An 18,078-nucleotide genomic window follows, 5' to 3' on the forward strand; every position below is an offset into this window, starting at 1 on the left:
GCTCCGGTTCCGCGGCGAAACCCGGCAGGCAGCGCGGTTGGTATTGTCGCGGTATTGTCGGCGCGAGCGGACCGACTCACTCAACTTCATGTCTGTTCTCGTTCTCCCGACCCAACTCTCCAAGTAGTCCCATGCGAGCGCTTATATCACATGCTCGCGTATCAAGCCGCGGGCTCTTAGGACACACCCACCGGTAAGCTCGCCTCGGCCCTGGTTGGTTGCGAGGGCTCACCGACCCCGCCCTTAACAGGGCTACGCCTCGCTCTGATAACTCCTCCCCCTTTTTCTCCGCTCTGACCGCATGGTTAATGGCGTTTGAGCCAGGCAGCGAACGCTGCTGGCAAGCAAGGGAACACAATTTGGAGAGGGTAAAGCCGCAAAATGAACAGGATTGAACAAGGGGCCTAGGTTATTTGATTAATGCAATGCAGAGTCAAACTATTGGAAGCACAGCCTTGACTAAAACACATACTAATGAAATAACTGAAGAAGTTCCTATGGTGTCCTACGTGTTGCAATATGGACTAACTCGGGTGCGATCTTTAACCTTTAGAAGATGGGGATATTTACAGGGAATTATTTGCAAGGCTTATTATTTTACAAAGTGAAGGTTCTAAAAACCGCAACACAGCACCCTCCCTTTCTCCAGTCCCGTCCCGGGCCGTTGCACAAGGGATATCTTTTACCATTATATGTGACACTTAGGTGTGGTTACCCTCTACTTTTAACCTCACCCTGGGTGCGACATGTTTAAAACTAGATATGTCCCGCCTGCTGCGTTGCATTCTACCTAACTGACTCACGCCCACAGAATAACCGAATTCGGAATTAATTTTTAAACTAAACATTTACGGTGGGAGCATTATTTACAAAGACTAGTACTACTATTTGGATTATTTACACTAAAACCCAGGACCTGTCTTTTGGGAAACAAAAAGCAGATGGTTTAAAAAGAGGAAAAGTCATGCACTGCACTGCACTGATACACCATACCACAAGCACCAATCAACAAAATGCACCAAAAGCACCATAAAGCACCAATAATCACCATGACACAAAAAATGCACCAAGCATGAAAATGCACAGTCAACACATTTTAAAATAATAAATGAGGTGTCTGATGTCTTCTCTGCTGGGCCGCTGGTTCTGGTTGCCTTGATCTTGTCACTTGCTGCCTATTTGATCATAAAAGGGCACAAACAGCGTTCACTTTTTTTTTAAATTACGGCCAGCAGGGGCCAACTAAGGTGGTCCACCTGCTTGGCATAGGTGCCACCTTGACCGTGGTCCGCAAGCAAGATTTCCAGCAGAGATGCCATGCCACAGACGTGTGGTCCATAAAGTGGTACTCGGCCACAAAAACGTGTGGTCCATAAAGTGGGCTTGGCCACAAACGTGTGGTCCGTAGGTGGTGTACCGGTCCAGGCAGGCAGGCAGCGAGGGTGCGGGTGCACAACTACGATGCCTGCACACTTTCCCCTCGGTACCCAAAGACCACGGTCCATGGGTGGGGTAGGAAGACAAAGCAGAGTTAACGATGGGTAAGGGCGCAAGGGTACACACAATAACAAGGCAATGTGGCATGAAGGGCGCCGGAGAGCGAGCTAAGAAAGCTCGTCCCTAACGTTCGTCACCCCCCCCCCCCCCCCATGTCACCTACACTACCCCTTGCCCCTCCCCGTATCTACACCATTTACAAATCCGTCGCTACGTCCTGTCTTCCCCACGTCACCCATAATTCCAAATTCATCATCAATCCCTCTAAACCAAATTTGCCATCAATCCCTCCGAGGGAGGAAGAGATGGAATCACGAACAATGTCCTCCCCACGTCACGATGCATCTTTTGACCAACCAAACATTTGCACAAAAATCATGGTGTGGAGTCTTCTCACCTCGGTGAGTGGATGCAGATGGTGCGAAGAGACTTTCAATCCTAACTACCTTCTAAATGACATTAACACACTTTAACTCTACCTGGGGTCTTTCCCTGCAAAACCATTGGCCACTTTACTCTATGCGGTTCTAAAATCGAACTCCCATTGAACATACTGTGGCGCTCACCAATTTGGGGTCTCACTCCCCCGATTCTACTCCCTGTGCCCTCGCACAATTTCAGGGCTGGGTTGTGTGGCTCCCCTAGCAGGTCTACTTACCTGCGCACCTCCGCCACTGCAGTTGCCTCCCGAGCTTACCTGCTCCTCACCCTAACCTACCTGGGGAAGGCCCTCTGGCTCTCTCACCCCCTACCGCCCTCTCTGGCGTCAGGCTACCCGGGTCCGTCCTCCGGATCCTCGGGCCCCATTGAACACTAACTGGCTCCCAGAGCCTACCTGCGGCCTCACCTGGCCGACAGACTAACAGTGGTGGAGTGCCCAACCAATCACACACACCAACAGGCCACACGCCCAGCCAATTTACTCCACTAATGCACCCAACACAACACTTCTGTGCACCTACCCGCACCACAGATGCCAATATCCAACCACAATTTACCTACTCCCTCTACCTACTTTTAAACTACCCTCCCCGGGTACTCGTGAAGGGGGTCCATCCTTCCCCCATTCACTCTTTCGCACCATCCACTCCACACTACTCATTCCACACTCTACTCACTCCACACCATTGATCCCACACACCTCTTTTCTGGCACACCTTTTGTGCTCACACACCTCAACCACAATTCCACTTGTTTCAACACAATTTCTCACACACACAGCATCATCTAGCTAACTACTACCCTTCTAAAGCTTGTGCTCCCCGTCTTCTCTTACTCTTAGCACTCCCTCGTCATTATCAACCACTAATCTGTTCTACGTCCCCTTTACCGGTATCAATGTCACTACTTAAATCTACCGTTACCTATGGTCATTTTATAGATTCCTATTGAATTAACCTAACCCTCCCGGGCTAGTTTGTACAGCCAATCCCCATAAAACTAAAGCTCATGTGCCCCCAGGTGAGGTGAATGGTAAAACTACCATTCGCCTTCACTACTGCTACCATCAAATGTCCACTATACTACGAGCCTCGGTGCGTCATTACATCATCAAAGCTCGGCCTCGCAAAGCCGAGCAATGAATTCGGGTGGTTTGTCTCCTGGAGGTTGGGTCCGTCCGGCACTCGATTCAGGGGAGGAGGTTTTGTCGGGCCAAGGCTCCAAGCACCATCCCTACGCAGGGCCTTGCGCTCCCAAGCGCGATGGCCCAGCCTTGCCCGGCCGGAGCGCCGCCACCACAAGAGGGCGCTGCTCCGACCCCCTTCTCCTTCCCCTCGAACCGTGCCGCCCGCTTTGCCTGGCAAAGCACGGTACCGACCGTACAGGGCGGGGCCCGGCCCGAATCGTGCACGACGCTCCGTGCAGGAGCGAAGCGGCACCGATCCTGGCCGGCCGGCCCCCGCAGCACACAAAGCCCGTCACGGACCGACAGCTCGCGTCGGCTAAACGTCGGCCTAACCGCTGCCCCGGTCAACGTCGATGCTCGCCTCGCATGCTCACACCACTCGTTCCTTCTCTTATTCATCCATCCAGGCGTCTCAGCGCCTCTCAGGCATTCCACACATGCCTTCAATCCCACCACCGCACTCTCTGTTACACACCACTCGCTGTTCGCACACTCCCTAACACACCTCTCTCGCGCACCGTCTTGCGCACTCTCCCTTGGTACGTACTCCGTACCACTCATGGGGGTGCACTCTTGCATCCACCCATTCAGCGCACACCTACTCACGGGTGTGCAATCCCTTGTCGCACACCCAATCACCCGCTCCACAACCAACTCAGGTGTGCATCTCCGCACACTCGCCACAACCAACCTCCCTGGGGTCCTGGGTTACCTCCAACCCCTCATTTTCCTCCTCATTTTCCCCCACCGGCATCCGATCGCCTTGGGTATCCATGGCACGACTTTAATTTGGATGTTAAATAAAAATTTTGGCCGCTCGTAATTTTGCCCAAATTTTTCAAGATGGATTAAAAAAACTTGGTTCGGGCTTCAAATCCCACTCCCAGACACCAATTGTTTCGGCCAAAATGCACAATTGGTGTCCAAAATTTTGTCTTAACAAATTTAGTCCCAGGTTCCAGATCCCACTCCTGACTACCAATTGTTGTGGATCCGGGGGTCGGCGCTCCCCTTACCAAGGGGGGGTTAATCCCCTTGTCTTTTACACTGGCCGATCCCCCAGCCCTGGAAATTATACGCTCCTCTGCGGTCGAGATTGGCCAGGGTGATTGGTCAAGATGGATTCCCAAATACCTGCTTACCAATCTCTCCGCAAAGCAGGGAGATAATTTCCGCTCGAACCACGGACAGATGGAAATTGCCGAGCGGTTTAGCAATCCGCGATTCGAGCCGTTAGCAAAAAGTCTAACCCGATTCTGAGCGGTTCTGAAATCGTGCCACAGGTACTCAATTAGGGAAAAGACAAAGACGATCGGACGAGAAGAAACCAAAAGGTAAGGAAGAACAAATATGGTTTATTACTATACTACTAAAAGAGGAAACGAAAGAAGGGCATATACAAGAAGAAGAGCAAAAGGACACAGGGCAAGCTTACACACTTAATTAACACGCCCAGGACAATACAGACAGACTTACACGAAAGGGGAATAGCAGGAAGGAAGAGAAGGTCCAGGCAGATGGCAGGGGAGGAAGGTCCGGGCAGATGGTTCAGGCGTTGAGGTCCGGTTCCAGGTCCACGCTCCACTCCGGTTCACGCTCCGGTTCCGTGGTGAAACCCGGCAGGCAGCGCGGTTGTTATTGTCGCGGTATTGTCGGCGCGAGCGGACCGACTCTCTCACTCAACTTCGTGTCTGGTCTCGTTCTCCCGACCCAACTCTCCAAGTAGTCCCACGCGAGCGCTTATATCACGCGCTCGCGTATCAAGCCACGGGCTCTTAGGACACACCCACCGGTAAGCTCTCCTCGGCCCTGGTTGGTCGCGAGGGCTCACCGACCCCGTCCTTAACAGGGCTACGCCTCGCTCCGATAACTCCTCCCCCTTTTTCCCCGCTCTGACCGCATGGTTAATGGCGTTTGAGCCAGGCAGCGAACGCTGCTGGCAAGCAAGGGAACACAATTTGGAGAGGGTAAAGCCGCAAAATGAACAGGATTGAACAAGGGGCCTAGGTTATTTGATTAATGCAACGCAGAGTCAAACTATTGGAAACACAGCCCTGACTAAAACACATACTAACGAAATAACTGAAGAAGTTCCTATGGTGTCCTACGTGTTGCAATATGGACTAACTCGGGTGCGACCTTTAACCTTTAGAAGATGGGGATATTTACAGGGAATTATTTACAAAGCTTATTATTTTACAAAGTGAAGGTTCTAAAAACCGCAACAATATTTATATATATTTATATATATTTTAATATATTTATATATTCATATTTTTATGTATTTATATATTCGTATTTTTATATATTTATACATACTGTTAAATACATTTTGTTGTTGTTCCCCCCACCAGTTCGCATTGTTCTCAGACATCTTCACGTGCTCTGCGCAACTCTGTGTCACTGGGTGATCTTCCGTCCCTCTCTGCCTTCGGAGCCTCACACAGACAGTTTCGCAGTTCACCCTCAACACACCTAACAGCACGGCGGGCTTCAAGGTGGGCCAGACACCTTGTGTTCAATAGATGATTGCATAAACTTTGTTTTGATTGCATGTACATCGCAACACTTTCACGTACACACAGTATAGCTCATGTACAACATTGTCAATAATGTTGGTGTTGTGGGTGTATTGTGAACTGATTTCAGGCTTTCTCTGAATGATGTGATCACGGGACGCGATCGGCAAACCAACGGTGGTGTGGACCACGGTATAAGCTCTTCAAGTTCACATGACGGTTCACATACCCCATTAAACCAGATGTACCTCTTGCAGATGGACCAGACACCAGTGGGTTTTTTCCAACCAACATGCCCTACGTTGTGACCAAAATTACTTTTTATTGACTTTACTTGCTGTTGCTTTCTAATATTTCACTCCTTTATCTCAGTTTGCGATGTTTTGCTTGCAGCCAAACGGGACAATCATGATGGAAGACTTGGTGCAGATAAAGATGATGCCAGATAGTAATGGAAAGTTTGGTTTCAATATCAAGGTCAGTAACTGGGTACTGCATGATCCATCCCCATTTATGTCATTAAATTACACATGTTTATACAAATCTGTTTGGAAATGTTTGGAAAAGGGTGGGGGGAGTTGGGGTTCTGTGATGACGAAGCGAAAGGCCCATAGAGACAGCTTCATCACAGGAGATTCCAATAATCTTGTTGAAGGCCTTGGTTTCCACAGTGTCAAGCTGAGCAACGTGTAAGGCAGGGGAGCCTGCCCAAAGGGGAGAGCAGTACTCCATCAAGCTGCGGATAAAGTCCTTGTCGGTGGATTTGTGTGCCAAGGGAAGGACATAGTATGACGGTAGATGCCCAGTCGGCTGCTGGCTTTGAAGGCCAACTTTGAAATGTGGTTTGCCCAAGAAAGATCATGGTTGACCGTGAGACCCACGACGTGAGACCCGAGATGCTGCAATTTTTTAAAGCAAACTGGAAAAAGATGTTTTTCATAATTTGAGTATGTAAATTCCAAAAATCCAATGTTCCCACTTATTGAGTTGCACATAAATTTTCTATGATGTCATCAAATTTGCATATGGCCATTCAATATGTAGAATCAATATTGGGTGTTTAATGCCGAATTTCGACATGAGGCGTGGGTGGCTCCGTGGTAACGTCCAACTAATGTTAGCAGACTGGAAACCCAGCTTAACGTCCATCTGAGGGACGGCACATTGTAATGCAACACACACTCTGTGCTGTGAAACACCAATCTGACAGTTTATGGTTGTCCAGAATCAAACTGTCAAGACAGCTCAAAAGTAAAGTGCATTAATTCTGCACCATCTTGTCAAACCTTGTTTTTATTATTCATGGTTTAAAATGTACTGAATTATTGATTTTTGTCTATTATTCTTTGTCATATCCTTTCCTAATTTTGATCTTGTGGACTCTTTCAGGGTGGTGCAGATAACCATCGGCCAGTCATCGTCTCACGTGTTGCACCTGGCACGCCGGTCAGATCATAACTTCTTTGCTGTCCATCGTTCACCCCCACTATACTTTTATTTGCTTGTCATCAGTGTAATTTGCTTCCTGTAAATGTTTATTTTTTGACCGCCTCGCAGGCAGATGTTTGCATTCCCCGGTTAAGTGAGGGGGACCAGCTGGTTCGAATCAATGGGCGCGAGGTGTCACATCTCTCTCATGAGGAAGTTGTCTCATTGATCCGTGATACCAATGATGCACAAGGAGGAGAGCTGAGGCTTCTCGTTAGGCCCAATGGTTAGATAAACCATACTTGTTCAAATAAAAATCGAGCAAATGCACGTATCAAGTTGGTTTTATGCTCAATTGTGACATGAACTGAATCACATCCACCCGTTTTACCAACTCTAGCCATGTACAAGACGGGTAGCGATATTGGTGATGGCGAGCCAGAGTTTCACTTCACACCTGAGGAGGGGGTGCTGCATGCGGGCCAAGTGTTGGATGGCAATGATAAGCAGGCTCTTTCCATGCAGCAGCTGCAAGAAGGGTTGTTTAGTGGTGCTGCCCTTGAGCAGTTTGAGGTGAGTCAGAAATGCAACATTTCACTTGATGGATGTGAAATGATGGAGGAAACAAGTTTTATATTCTGGTTGGTGGGGAATCTGTATTCTGTATTCGCTGTATTCATGCTGTATTCGGTGGAAAGACAATATGGGGTTATTGGTGTTAAATACGTGTGTGGCGATTATGACATAGTTATTCAACAGGACATTATAAAGAACTAGCAGAAGTACCCGGCATTGCCGGGCGGGGGAGGGGAGGGGAACGGGGTTGGAGGGGAGGGGAGGGGAACGGGGGGGAGGGGTGAAGAGTGGGAGGGGGAGGGGGAGAGGGGAGAAGAGGGGGGGAGGGTGAGGGGTGGGTGGGGGGGGGGAGGAGGGAGGAGGGAGGGGAGGGGCCAGAGGGGGGAGGGCGAGGGAAGGGGGGGAGGGGAGGAGGGGGGGAGGGCGAGGGAAGGGGAGGAGGGGGGGAGGGGAGAGGGGGGGATGGGGAGGGTGAGGGATGGGAGGGGGAGGGGGAAAGGAAGGGGGAGGGGGGAGGGGGAAAGGAAGGGGGAGGGGGGAGGGGGAAAATTGAGGGGGAGGGGAGAAGGGGAGGGGGTAGGGTGGAGGGGGAAGGGAAGGGGGGACGGAGGGGGAAGGGGATGGCCAGTCAACAATGACGTTGCAGTTCTCATGGTCGGAGAGCAGCACAACAATCGGACATAGTCCTGCATATTCGCAACAGCACGAAGCGGATTTTGGAGACTCACCGATCCTGTGATGTCCTCCAGTACCGGCGTTGCCGGGCGGGGGAAGGGAGACCCGTACATTCCCAACCCGTACATTCGCCCTCTCGACTCAAGCTCACTCGGACAAAAGCCTCGCACAAATTACACCGTGAAGGCCCAATGGTCATGTCTATGCCACAAATCACGGGCGCACTGAATTGAAAATATATAGAACGCTCATACTCCGTGAAAAGTGAAGCCGCCGTGTCGCCATCTTGGTCAGCACGATTCGACCAACTCGCTTCGCGGATCTCGTTTTGTGCGGCAATAAACTGCTCCAATCGGTTACGGAAGGGTTGTGGAAAGACGTTTCACAGCTGTTTCAAAGACATTTAATTCATATCGCACAAAATCGATACAAAACACGATCGCATAAAAGGTGAAAAAACGTGCGACGTGTGACGGGATGGAACATCACGTGATCGCTCTGAGCGAATCAGTGAGCTGCTCTGGAACCGGCTGAGATTAGCGGGTACTTCGCTGAAATGCGCTGAGGTAAATATGAATAAAAAATATGGATCGTCAAATATTTTGAGTTCGGCCATGTTCGTCCCAGGCTCAATGGCCATGTCTATGTCAAATATCAAGCACGTAAGCCTCTCCGTTTAGGAGTCTTTCGGTAACATTACACACACACACACACACACACACACACACACACACACACACACACACACACACACACACACACACACACACACACACACACACACACACACACACACACACACACACACACACACACACACACACACACACAAACTGTGTTTTATATATATATAGATTATGATGTTCTTGGTTAAGGCTGTTCCACATGTTTGATTGGTTCATCATTTAATCTTTTCTCAACTGATGAGGAAGATGACGTGCAACCAATATGAAATGGATAATGGACAATCTGCTGGTTTTAAGCACACTGCTACATTTGATTTATATGAGCACTTACATAAGATCTCCCCTCTTTTCATGTATCTATTTTGCTTCAGCTTCCATAAGACTATACATAGAGAGTAGGGTCAATAAAATAGTGAGATGCGAAGGTTTGAGTGCAAAATTTTGGGCTTGTAAGGAACATTTAAGAATGAATAATTAAACTGAAATCACAGAAATACATGATCTTTCATTCCATACAATGCTGCAAGGTTTTGACCATTATTGAAATGCGTTGCAAAATGCTCATGGAAGATTATCTAAAATGAACTGATGCTAGAAAATAATTTTGGGATTTTTTTGTTGAGTGATACATACCCACAATGTATTTAGTGTTTTTCTTTATTTTATTGGGTGTATCTATCTACCCAAAAAGCACTAGCAGGTTAAAATCTGTTCAGGATGCCGAGTCTTCATTTTCCTGTCCTGGTTGGTTAAGATTTGTGAAGATCAGTTTAAAATTGCAACCTGAAGGCGACTCTCAGACAAACAGAGAAACAGTCAGGAAACAAATAAACTTGAGAATCTTCAATTTCGCAAGTAATAAATAAAAACATGGCTTTCTTGAATGGAATACAAGGTGGTTTTATCGATTAAATGACTACAGAAAGAATCTTCTATTTACTCATGAATCAGAATGATGTACATCTTTTATTAGCATATTATTAGTATGATTGTGATGCAGAGCTTTAACAAAAATATCCACTAAAACACTCACAGGCAGTTTGGGGATCCAATCGAGACAATCAATGGGTATGTCAATCACCTTCAGCAAGATAAATTGCCTTGACATGACCAGTCACGCAATAATCACTCAAGGGTATGGAAAAAAGGCTCACGGAGCAGAGAAAAGCTTCCAGTGTAACAAATGTTAAATGCTTTACACTACTCACAATAAGTTCGGGATATTGGCAGGTTTTTCGGTGTGGTTGATTTTGTGTATTAATTATGTTGAAAAAAGTTGTTGGTCCTAATTCTATGGTTATTAATGAGTGTGAAAAAACACAGCATTCTTGATTTCAACACCCTTACCCTAACCCCTATAAAAAAAATTTACTCACTCCCACAATATCCCTAACTTATTGTGAGTAGTGTATATTTACAATGCCTTCAGAAAATATTCACACCCCTCGACTTTTTCCACTTTTTGTTGTGTTACAGCCTGAATTAAAAATTGATTAAATTGAGATTGTGTTGACACTGATCTACGCATAATCTTTCTATAATTCACCAAATGTCCATCCGTCTGTCTGTCTGTGGCTGTCTGTGTTCGAAGGTACCGTAAAAACTGCTGAACCGATCGCAAAGATATTTTGGGTGGATAATCCTGGGATCCCCAGGAGTAAAATAGACGATTTAGTTTTCCCAATTTCAGCTTTAGTCTCCAGCATTATCAGGTTTGGACTCCCGCATAACATTCGCGTTCTCATAACGTTCATTGTTCTCATTGTGACGATGTTGCTTTCCCGGGTGCCGTGCGATCGGTGCAGCCGTTTGTGTGGCACCCGGGAAAGCAACATGTCTCCATCGATCGCTAACAGATCGCTGTCTCCATCGATCTTGCCAAGGCTGTAACAGCTATCGGCTCAAAATCCTTTGAACTGTTGATTTGGTACAGTTACACGTATCGGGAATTTGGTACACGTATCGGGAGTACATACGACATAGCGATTGTGAACACGATTATCGATCACGATTCACCATCACGATCATCACGATCATAGTGCATCGATCACGATTTGAAACACGATGGAATAATATTTACCGATATGAACAGTGATGTGGCTTTTATTGAAATTCTAAAGATACCGTTTAGATTTTGATGATTTGCGTGCGATATGATTCAACGGATGTTTTTATGAATCGTTTAAAAATTTAAAAACCTTCAATTTCTGATATTTTGCCTTTTCATTTGGGCCTCCCAATTGTAGCCCCCGCCCATAGGGCGGGTACCGTTGCTAGTACCCCATAATGTCAAAGTGGAATTTTATTTTACAATTTAAAAAAACAATAAAAAATTAAAACCTGAAATTTCTCGAGTCAAGTATTCAATACGACCTCCCGTCTATTTATTACACGCTATATCTAACCAATGGTGGAAACAGACATTCGAGCAGGTTGGAGACAGTTTATAGAGGTAAAGGTGCGTATTTACAAGGACAAGTACTTACAGAATGCAGTGTCACAAAGAACAGAACTTAACCCCGATGCGCGTAAAGAACGAGAGAGAGAAGAGAGAGAGAGAAACAGAGAGAAACAGAGAGAAACAAAAACAGAGATAGAAACAGTTTGAGGTGTAGCATCAACCTCTTTGCTCACCCAACGTGAACCTGCGGGCTCGCGTTGGTCCCAAAGTGAGAGGGAGGGTGAATGGTGTGACGTGTCGGGAGAGGTGCGGCAAATGTAATGTCGGCTCTCCAGGAAAGGTGTGATATATGTGTGTGTGTCAGTCACTCACCAAGATGGGTCAAGGTGTGGATTCTGGGATCAAAGGTTGCTGTAAAGTGTCACCCTCACGTGTCGCGTTTCCATTGGTGTGCAAGGCCCTTGTCTTCTCTGAGCTTTGGTTGGGTAACCCTCGTCTGCCGGCATGGGTCTCGCCTTTTACCTTGTCCGTGTGGTACTTCCCTTCACTCTTGGTGCAGAAATGACTTTGAATGGTTTGAGATTCAAAGTGTGGCTTGAGAGGGGTGGGGAAGACGGATTTGGAAGGGTTACATCAACTCATCCAAACTCTCTCTTCCTCATATGTGGCGACTTCAACTGTCATCATGCCAGCTGGCTGGGTGTGGGTTCATCTCTCACCAGCCATGGCACCTCAGCAAAGGACTTCTGCGACTCAGTGGGACTGACACAATCTGTCAATTTCCCGACCCGGATCTCAGTCAATGGAGTATCTTCTCTTCTGGACTTGGTTATGACAAACTTCCCTGCAAATGTCTGCTGCTCTTCTTCTGCTCCAATCGGTTCATCTGACCATATGCTTGTTAAAGTGCACATCTCTCTGGCCATTCTCAGAGAGCTACCTCAGTGTCGATGAGTCTGGCATCTCACTCAGGCCAACTGGCACGATCTTCAAGCAGCCATCAATCATCTGGACTGGTCTCCCACCTCAACTGCCTCTGATATCAACTCATCCTGGGAATTCTTCCAAAGTAAATTGCTCTCTCTCTCATGCACAGTTTTATCCCATATTGTCTTCAGTTGTCATACCCTTCCTCCCGCCCATGGTACACGGAATCTTGTGGTGAGGCAGTTGCCCTGAAACAACTTGCCTTCACCTCCTGAAGGCAAATCCAACGGAAGGAAATCTCATTTCCTTTCACAAAACCCCGGAACAAGTGTGTGTCCACCCTCAGGAGAGCCAGGAAACAATATAAACAAGTTCAATACTGAACTCTCAAACTTGTCTCCCTCTTCCAAATCCTGGTGGTGTCTGGTCAAATCTGTTTCTGGTGTTTGTTCCCCCTCCATCCCCTCCCTCACCTCAAATGGCCACACGGCTGACTCCGCACGTGAAAAAGCTGAATGCCTCAACTCTGTGTTTGCCTCGAAATCTTGTGTCCCAAACCCGTCCCTCTGTGTACCCACCGTACCCAGTCGTACCCCGCTGCTCCTCGACTCTGTGTCCTCTTCTGATAAGGTGGAGAACTTTCTGTCAATCCTCGACTCTGAATCTGCAGCTGGACCAGACGGCATCAGCCCACGGGTCCTAAAATCCTGCTCTGCCACTCTTTCACACCCTCTCTTTGTTCTCTTCACCCTCTCTTTTGCTCAAGGTCATCTGCCAGCATCTTGGATATCAGCAAACATTACCGCTTTGCACAAAAAAGGTGCAAAAAGATATCCTTGCAACTACAGACCAATCAGCCTGCTCCTAATTATCAGCAAAGTCATGGAATCCATCATTGCTTCGGATATCAAATCCATCCTCTTCTCCAATGGATTGATCTCTGATCATCAATTTGGTTTCAGACCAGGTCACTCTACTCTGGACATGCTGCTTCTGCTGTCTCAACAATGGATGGAGGTCCTCGATGGCAAACCGGAAATTAGAGCTGTCTCCCTTGACATATCACGTGCCTTCGATACGGTCTGGCACCCCGCTGTGCTCACCAAACTCTCCTCTTATGGTATCCATGGAAATCTCCACGCATGGCTTGCGGACTTCCTCCCTGGTTGTAGTCGATGTGTGGCCCTGAATGGGTTTCTCTCTTCTCCCCTTCCTGTTCAGGCTGGAGTTCCCCAAGGTAGTGTTCTGGGCCCTGTGCTTTTTCTGGTCTTCATCAATGATCTCTCCGACTCTCTGAAAAATCCTCTCTATCTCTTTGCTGATGACTCAACTCTCTGCCGCGCCATACCACATCCCTCAGATCGGCAGTCTGCAGCCTCCTCACTCTCTGCAGACTTGGACAAAATCAGACTGGTCAAACAAGTGGAACATGTCTTTCAATCCCGACAAATCTCACACTCTGTCTCTCTGAAAAGACTGACTGGACAACCCTCCCATCTACTTTCTGAACAATCCTCCCCAAGACGTTCTGTCCCTCAAGCTTTTGGGTCTCACTGTTTGCCATGATCTTTCCTGGGAAAACCACATTTCCAAGCTAGCCTCCAAAGCCAGTCGCCGACTGGGCATCCTCCGCCATGCGAAGTCCTTCCTTGGCACACCTGGGTTTCTCGCCACATACAAGGCTTTCATCCGCAGTTCAATGGAATACTGTTCTCCCCTCTGGGCTGGTTCTCCTGCTTCACATTTAGATCGTCTTCACGCTGTTTTTTTTTTTGTTTTTTTTTGTATACAAGATCGAGGCTCGTGAAAGAGCGAACATTAATCACACAGAAAGACAAACAGACAAACAGACAAACCGACACATAAAACAAATAACATCGGGAGCGGTAGACAAGATGGGGAGAGAGGGGGAAGGACACAAACACAACATTTGAGAGCAGGGACCGAGAGACATGGAGACATCGAGAGATCTGTGGGAGGGAGAGGGCTTTGGGGGGGAGGCATAGAGGTATAAAACATATGGACACTGCCAGGACTTCCAGGAAAGAAGTTGGAATTTCCAACAAGGTGGATCTGGGGTGAATTAGTGGGGGTTGAAAAGATCAAGGTTTTGGATGGGGGAAGATAAGAGATGGTGGTGAACAGCTGTTTTAAAGACCTGGAGGGAGGAGTGGGATTGAAGGGAGTGTGGGAGTTTGTTCCAGAGGCGGGAGAAAAGAGGAATGAAAGAGTGAAGGTGAGCAGAGAGCCGAGATTTCGTTGTTGAAACCAAAGCTTTCAGAATCATTGGAATCTCCCGCGATGAAGCTAATTCCGAGGGCCTTTCACTCACTCACCGCAGGCAGGTAGGTGGTCTTTCTGTCTTCTACCGACTCCTGTCCTGCTTAGCTCCCCCAGCTCTATCTTTGCTCTGTCTCCCAAATATTGCTACGGTCGCACAAGATCTGCCAGCAACCCTCTTCTGGTGAAATTGCCAAAATCAAGACTCTCTGCTCACCTTCACTCCTTCATTCCTCTTTACTCCCACCTCTGGAAGAAACTCTCTCATTCTCTTCAATCCCACTCCTTCCTCCAGGTCTTTAAAACAGCTGTTCACCACCATCTCGTATCTTCCCCCATCCAAAACCTTGATCTCTTCTACCCCCGTTAATTCACCCCAGATCCACTTTTTTTGAAATACCGACTTCTTTCCTGGATATTCTAGCAGTGTCCTCTCCCACTCCTCCCCCACCCTCACCCAGACAGAAAGACCACCTTCCTGCCTGCGGTGTTTTATACCTCTCCTACCCACCCCCCACCCCACCTGCCCTCTCCCTCCCACAGATCTTCCGATGTCCCTGTTCTCTGCTGTTGTACTTGTGCGCTGCCTCTCTCTCCCCATGTTGTCTCCCACTCCCTTTATTGTATGTATTGTGTGTCGTTTTTTTTTTTTTGGCCATTAATGTTAGCTCTTGCACGAGCCTCGATCTTGTGTACAAAAAAAAAAAAAAAATTCAGGAAAGGGGAGAATCACAAAGGGGGTGGAACCTGCTAAACACACAACGCATTCTCCCTTCCCTGTTATGAGGGGAAAGGTAACCTAACTTAAACAATTGCTGTTGAAATATGTAACTAAGGATCCCTTGTATTGAGAGTGTCACCGCAGGGTCTTTGCATAACCGCAACAATATCGACCAAATTTGAGATACACAACAGTAAATCATGTAAAGCACTTGATAGGTCAAATTTTCGGAATTACCAAATTCCTGTTTCCATGGTAACTATTGTTAATTTTGTTTACTTATTTCGATTGAAACTAGTCATGCTTCTTGTTTATTTATTGATGGCTCTCACTATACAGCATGACCACATGGAACTGATTTTAATGCATTTATTTTGGAAGCATGTGTACATTGGAAGAGTTGAAAAACCCACTAATACCATGCATCGTATATATTGAATGTGATGTGATGTGATGTGATGTGATGTGGTGTTGTGTGCTTTAGTGTGGATATTCGTTTTTTGCAGAACTTGTATAGGAAGAAGCCAGGAATGGGAATGTCATGTGCACGACTGCCCCAGAATGTTGTCAAGAACCGTTACAGAGACATCTCCCCCTGTATGTGATCTATTCGCATTGCATTTCTTCCTGTCCCTCCATTTGCTACACTTGGTTAATGACTTTTTATTTAATCCAAACTGAAACCATATGGAACTGACAGCTCCGTTTTTACAGGAAAAAGGAAAATCCCTCCAACTCTAATGCTACGATAACTGTGATTTGGAGAAAAGAAAAATACCAGGTCACTTAAATTTTTAACCCTTATTGAAAGACTTCCTTATCAAGGCCAGGCCCTTGTGTGCCATCATCGCATCTTACTATAATTCACCAAATGTCCGTCCGTCCGTTTGAAGGTACCGCAAAAATGGCTGAACCGATCGCAACGATATTTTTGGTGGGTATTCCTGGGACCCCTTGGAGTAAAATAGACTGTATTGTTTTTCCAATTTTTTTCCCAATTTTCCAAGTTTTCCAGTTTTTCCAAACACGATGGAATAATATTTACCGATATGAACAATGATGTGGCTTTTGTTGAAATTCTACATACCAGGAGAGAGTAGATCGACTCCTGACGAACTCTTCCGATATAAGCGTGCGGCTCCGAAGTAACATGGCAGCATGTGCAAAGCGACTGAGAAACCGGTGTAGCGGCTGCTTCCGTGTTACAGATTCGGCACGCACTCTTCACATATAAACGTGCGACTGAGAAAGACGTGTAGCGGCCGCTTCCGTTTTGCAGAATTCAATCTTTTTTCAAAATGGGCGCCATGTACTGTTTAGATTTTGATGTTTGGCGTGTGATATGATTCAACGGATGTTTATATTAATCGTTTAAAATAAAAAAAGCCTTCAATTTCTGATATTTTGCCTTTTCATTTGGGCTTCCCAATTGAAGTCCCGCCCATAGGGTGAGTACCGTTGCTCGTACCTGTAATGGATATTTACCCCGTTAAATCTCTAATACTACCTCCTCACCTGTTGAGCATACCCATTCCATTTTGTTGTTAGTGGTGTTGTCATTGTTGCAAAGAGGACTTAAAAACGTTGCATTTCCCAGATTACATAAGCAATATAGAAAATAATGTTTGAAGACCAGAAAAAAATTGGAAAACTAGCAAATACATTTTTGGGCATACAAAGCTTGGGATCCATTTTTGTATAATACAACCCCTTCGTATGCAGCTACCCGACAACCACCCGTCCCCCTCGTACCATCCTTGTGCAGTACACCATAGGTGGTGGTTCTTTAATGGCCCAAATTACACTACCGGTCAAAAGTTTTAGAACACCTCAATTTTTCCAGTTTTTATTGAAATTTACGCAGTTTAATGTCTCAATGTACTCTGAAATTAAGCATAGAACAAATAAACAATTGGAGATAAAAAAGAAATCAAAGAATCATTTTGTTTAACAAAATTTAATTTAAAATTTTGACTCGGCAAAGTAGCCATATTTTGCAGATATAACCGCCGAACACACTCGTGGCATTCTTTCTGAAATGGAAATCAAATATTGTTCGGGAAGTTCTTCCCAACACTGTTGCAGAAGTTCCCACAAATGTGTCGCACTTGTAGGTTGCTTTGCTTTCACCCTTTGTCCAGTTCATTTCAAACCAGCTCGATGGGGTTTAAGTCTGGAGACTGTGCTGGCCATTCCATGATTTGAAGCCTACCATCTTGTTCTTTTCCTCGAAGGTAGTTTTTACATCGCCTGGTGGTGTGTTTAGGGTCATCTTGCTGTAGGATGAACCCCTGACCAACTGGGCATACACCAGAGGGTATTGCATGGCGCTGCAAAATGCTGTGGTAGCCCTTTTGGTTCAGGGTGCCAGTCACTCTGTGCAAGTCGCCGACTCTGGATCCAGCAAAAGAGCCCCAGACCATCACGCTTCCTCCTCCATGTTTGACAGTTGATGTCACACACTGAGGAACCATCCTTTCGCCTACTCGACAGCGTACAAAAACCCTGCATGATGAACCAAAGATTTCAAATTTTGATTCATCGGTCCATTCGACCTTCTTCCGGTCTTCAGTAGTCCACTGGCGGTGCTTCATGGCCCAGGCAAGCCTCTTTTTCTTATTTTGCCATCTTAGCAATGGCTTTCTAACTGCCACTCGACCTGTCAAAACTGCAGCTCGAAGTCTTCTCTTCACAGTTGAAACTGAGACTTGCTTACTTCGACCAGTGTTAAGCTGTGCTTG

The 18,078-nt window shown here is 46.7% G+C and overlaps 1 protein-coding gene across 7 annotated transcripts in view; it reads left to right on the plus strand.

Moving 5' to 3' along the window:
- PTPN4 (protein tyrosine phosphatase non-receptor type 4) overlaps positions 1 to 18,078 on the plus strand; it is a 146,266-nt gene that overhangs the window by 106,596 nt on the left and 21,592 nt on the right. For all 7 annotated transcript variants that reach the window (XM_068126473.2, XM_068126433.2, XM_068126451.2 and 4 more), the window contains exons 16-22: positions 5,479 to 5,622; positions 5,774 to 5,915; positions 6,037 to 6,120; positions 7,033 to 7,089; positions 7,201 to 7,357; positions 7,472 to 7,644; positions 15,844 to 15,934. In XM_068126473.2, the coding sequence (XP_067982574.2) occupies positions 5,479 to 5,622; positions 5,774 to 5,915; positions 6,037 to 6,120; positions 7,033 to 7,089; positions 7,201 to 7,357; positions 7,472 to 7,644; positions 15,844 to 15,934 (848 nt within the window). The remainder of the gene's footprint in view (positions 1 to 5,478; positions 5,623 to 5,773; positions 5,916 to 6,036; positions 6,121 to 7,032; positions 7,090 to 7,200; positions 7,358 to 7,471; positions 7,645 to 15,843; positions 15,935 to 18,078) is intronic.

Source organism: Myxine glutinosa, chromosome 1, assembly GCF_964187855.1.
Source record: "Myxine glutinosa chromosome 1, kmMyxGlut1.1, whole genome shotgun sequence".
In the NCBI taxonomy this organism is placed as follows: domain Eukaryota; kingdom Metazoa; phylum Chordata; class Myxini; order Myxiniformes; family Myxinidae; genus Myxine; species Myxine glutinosa.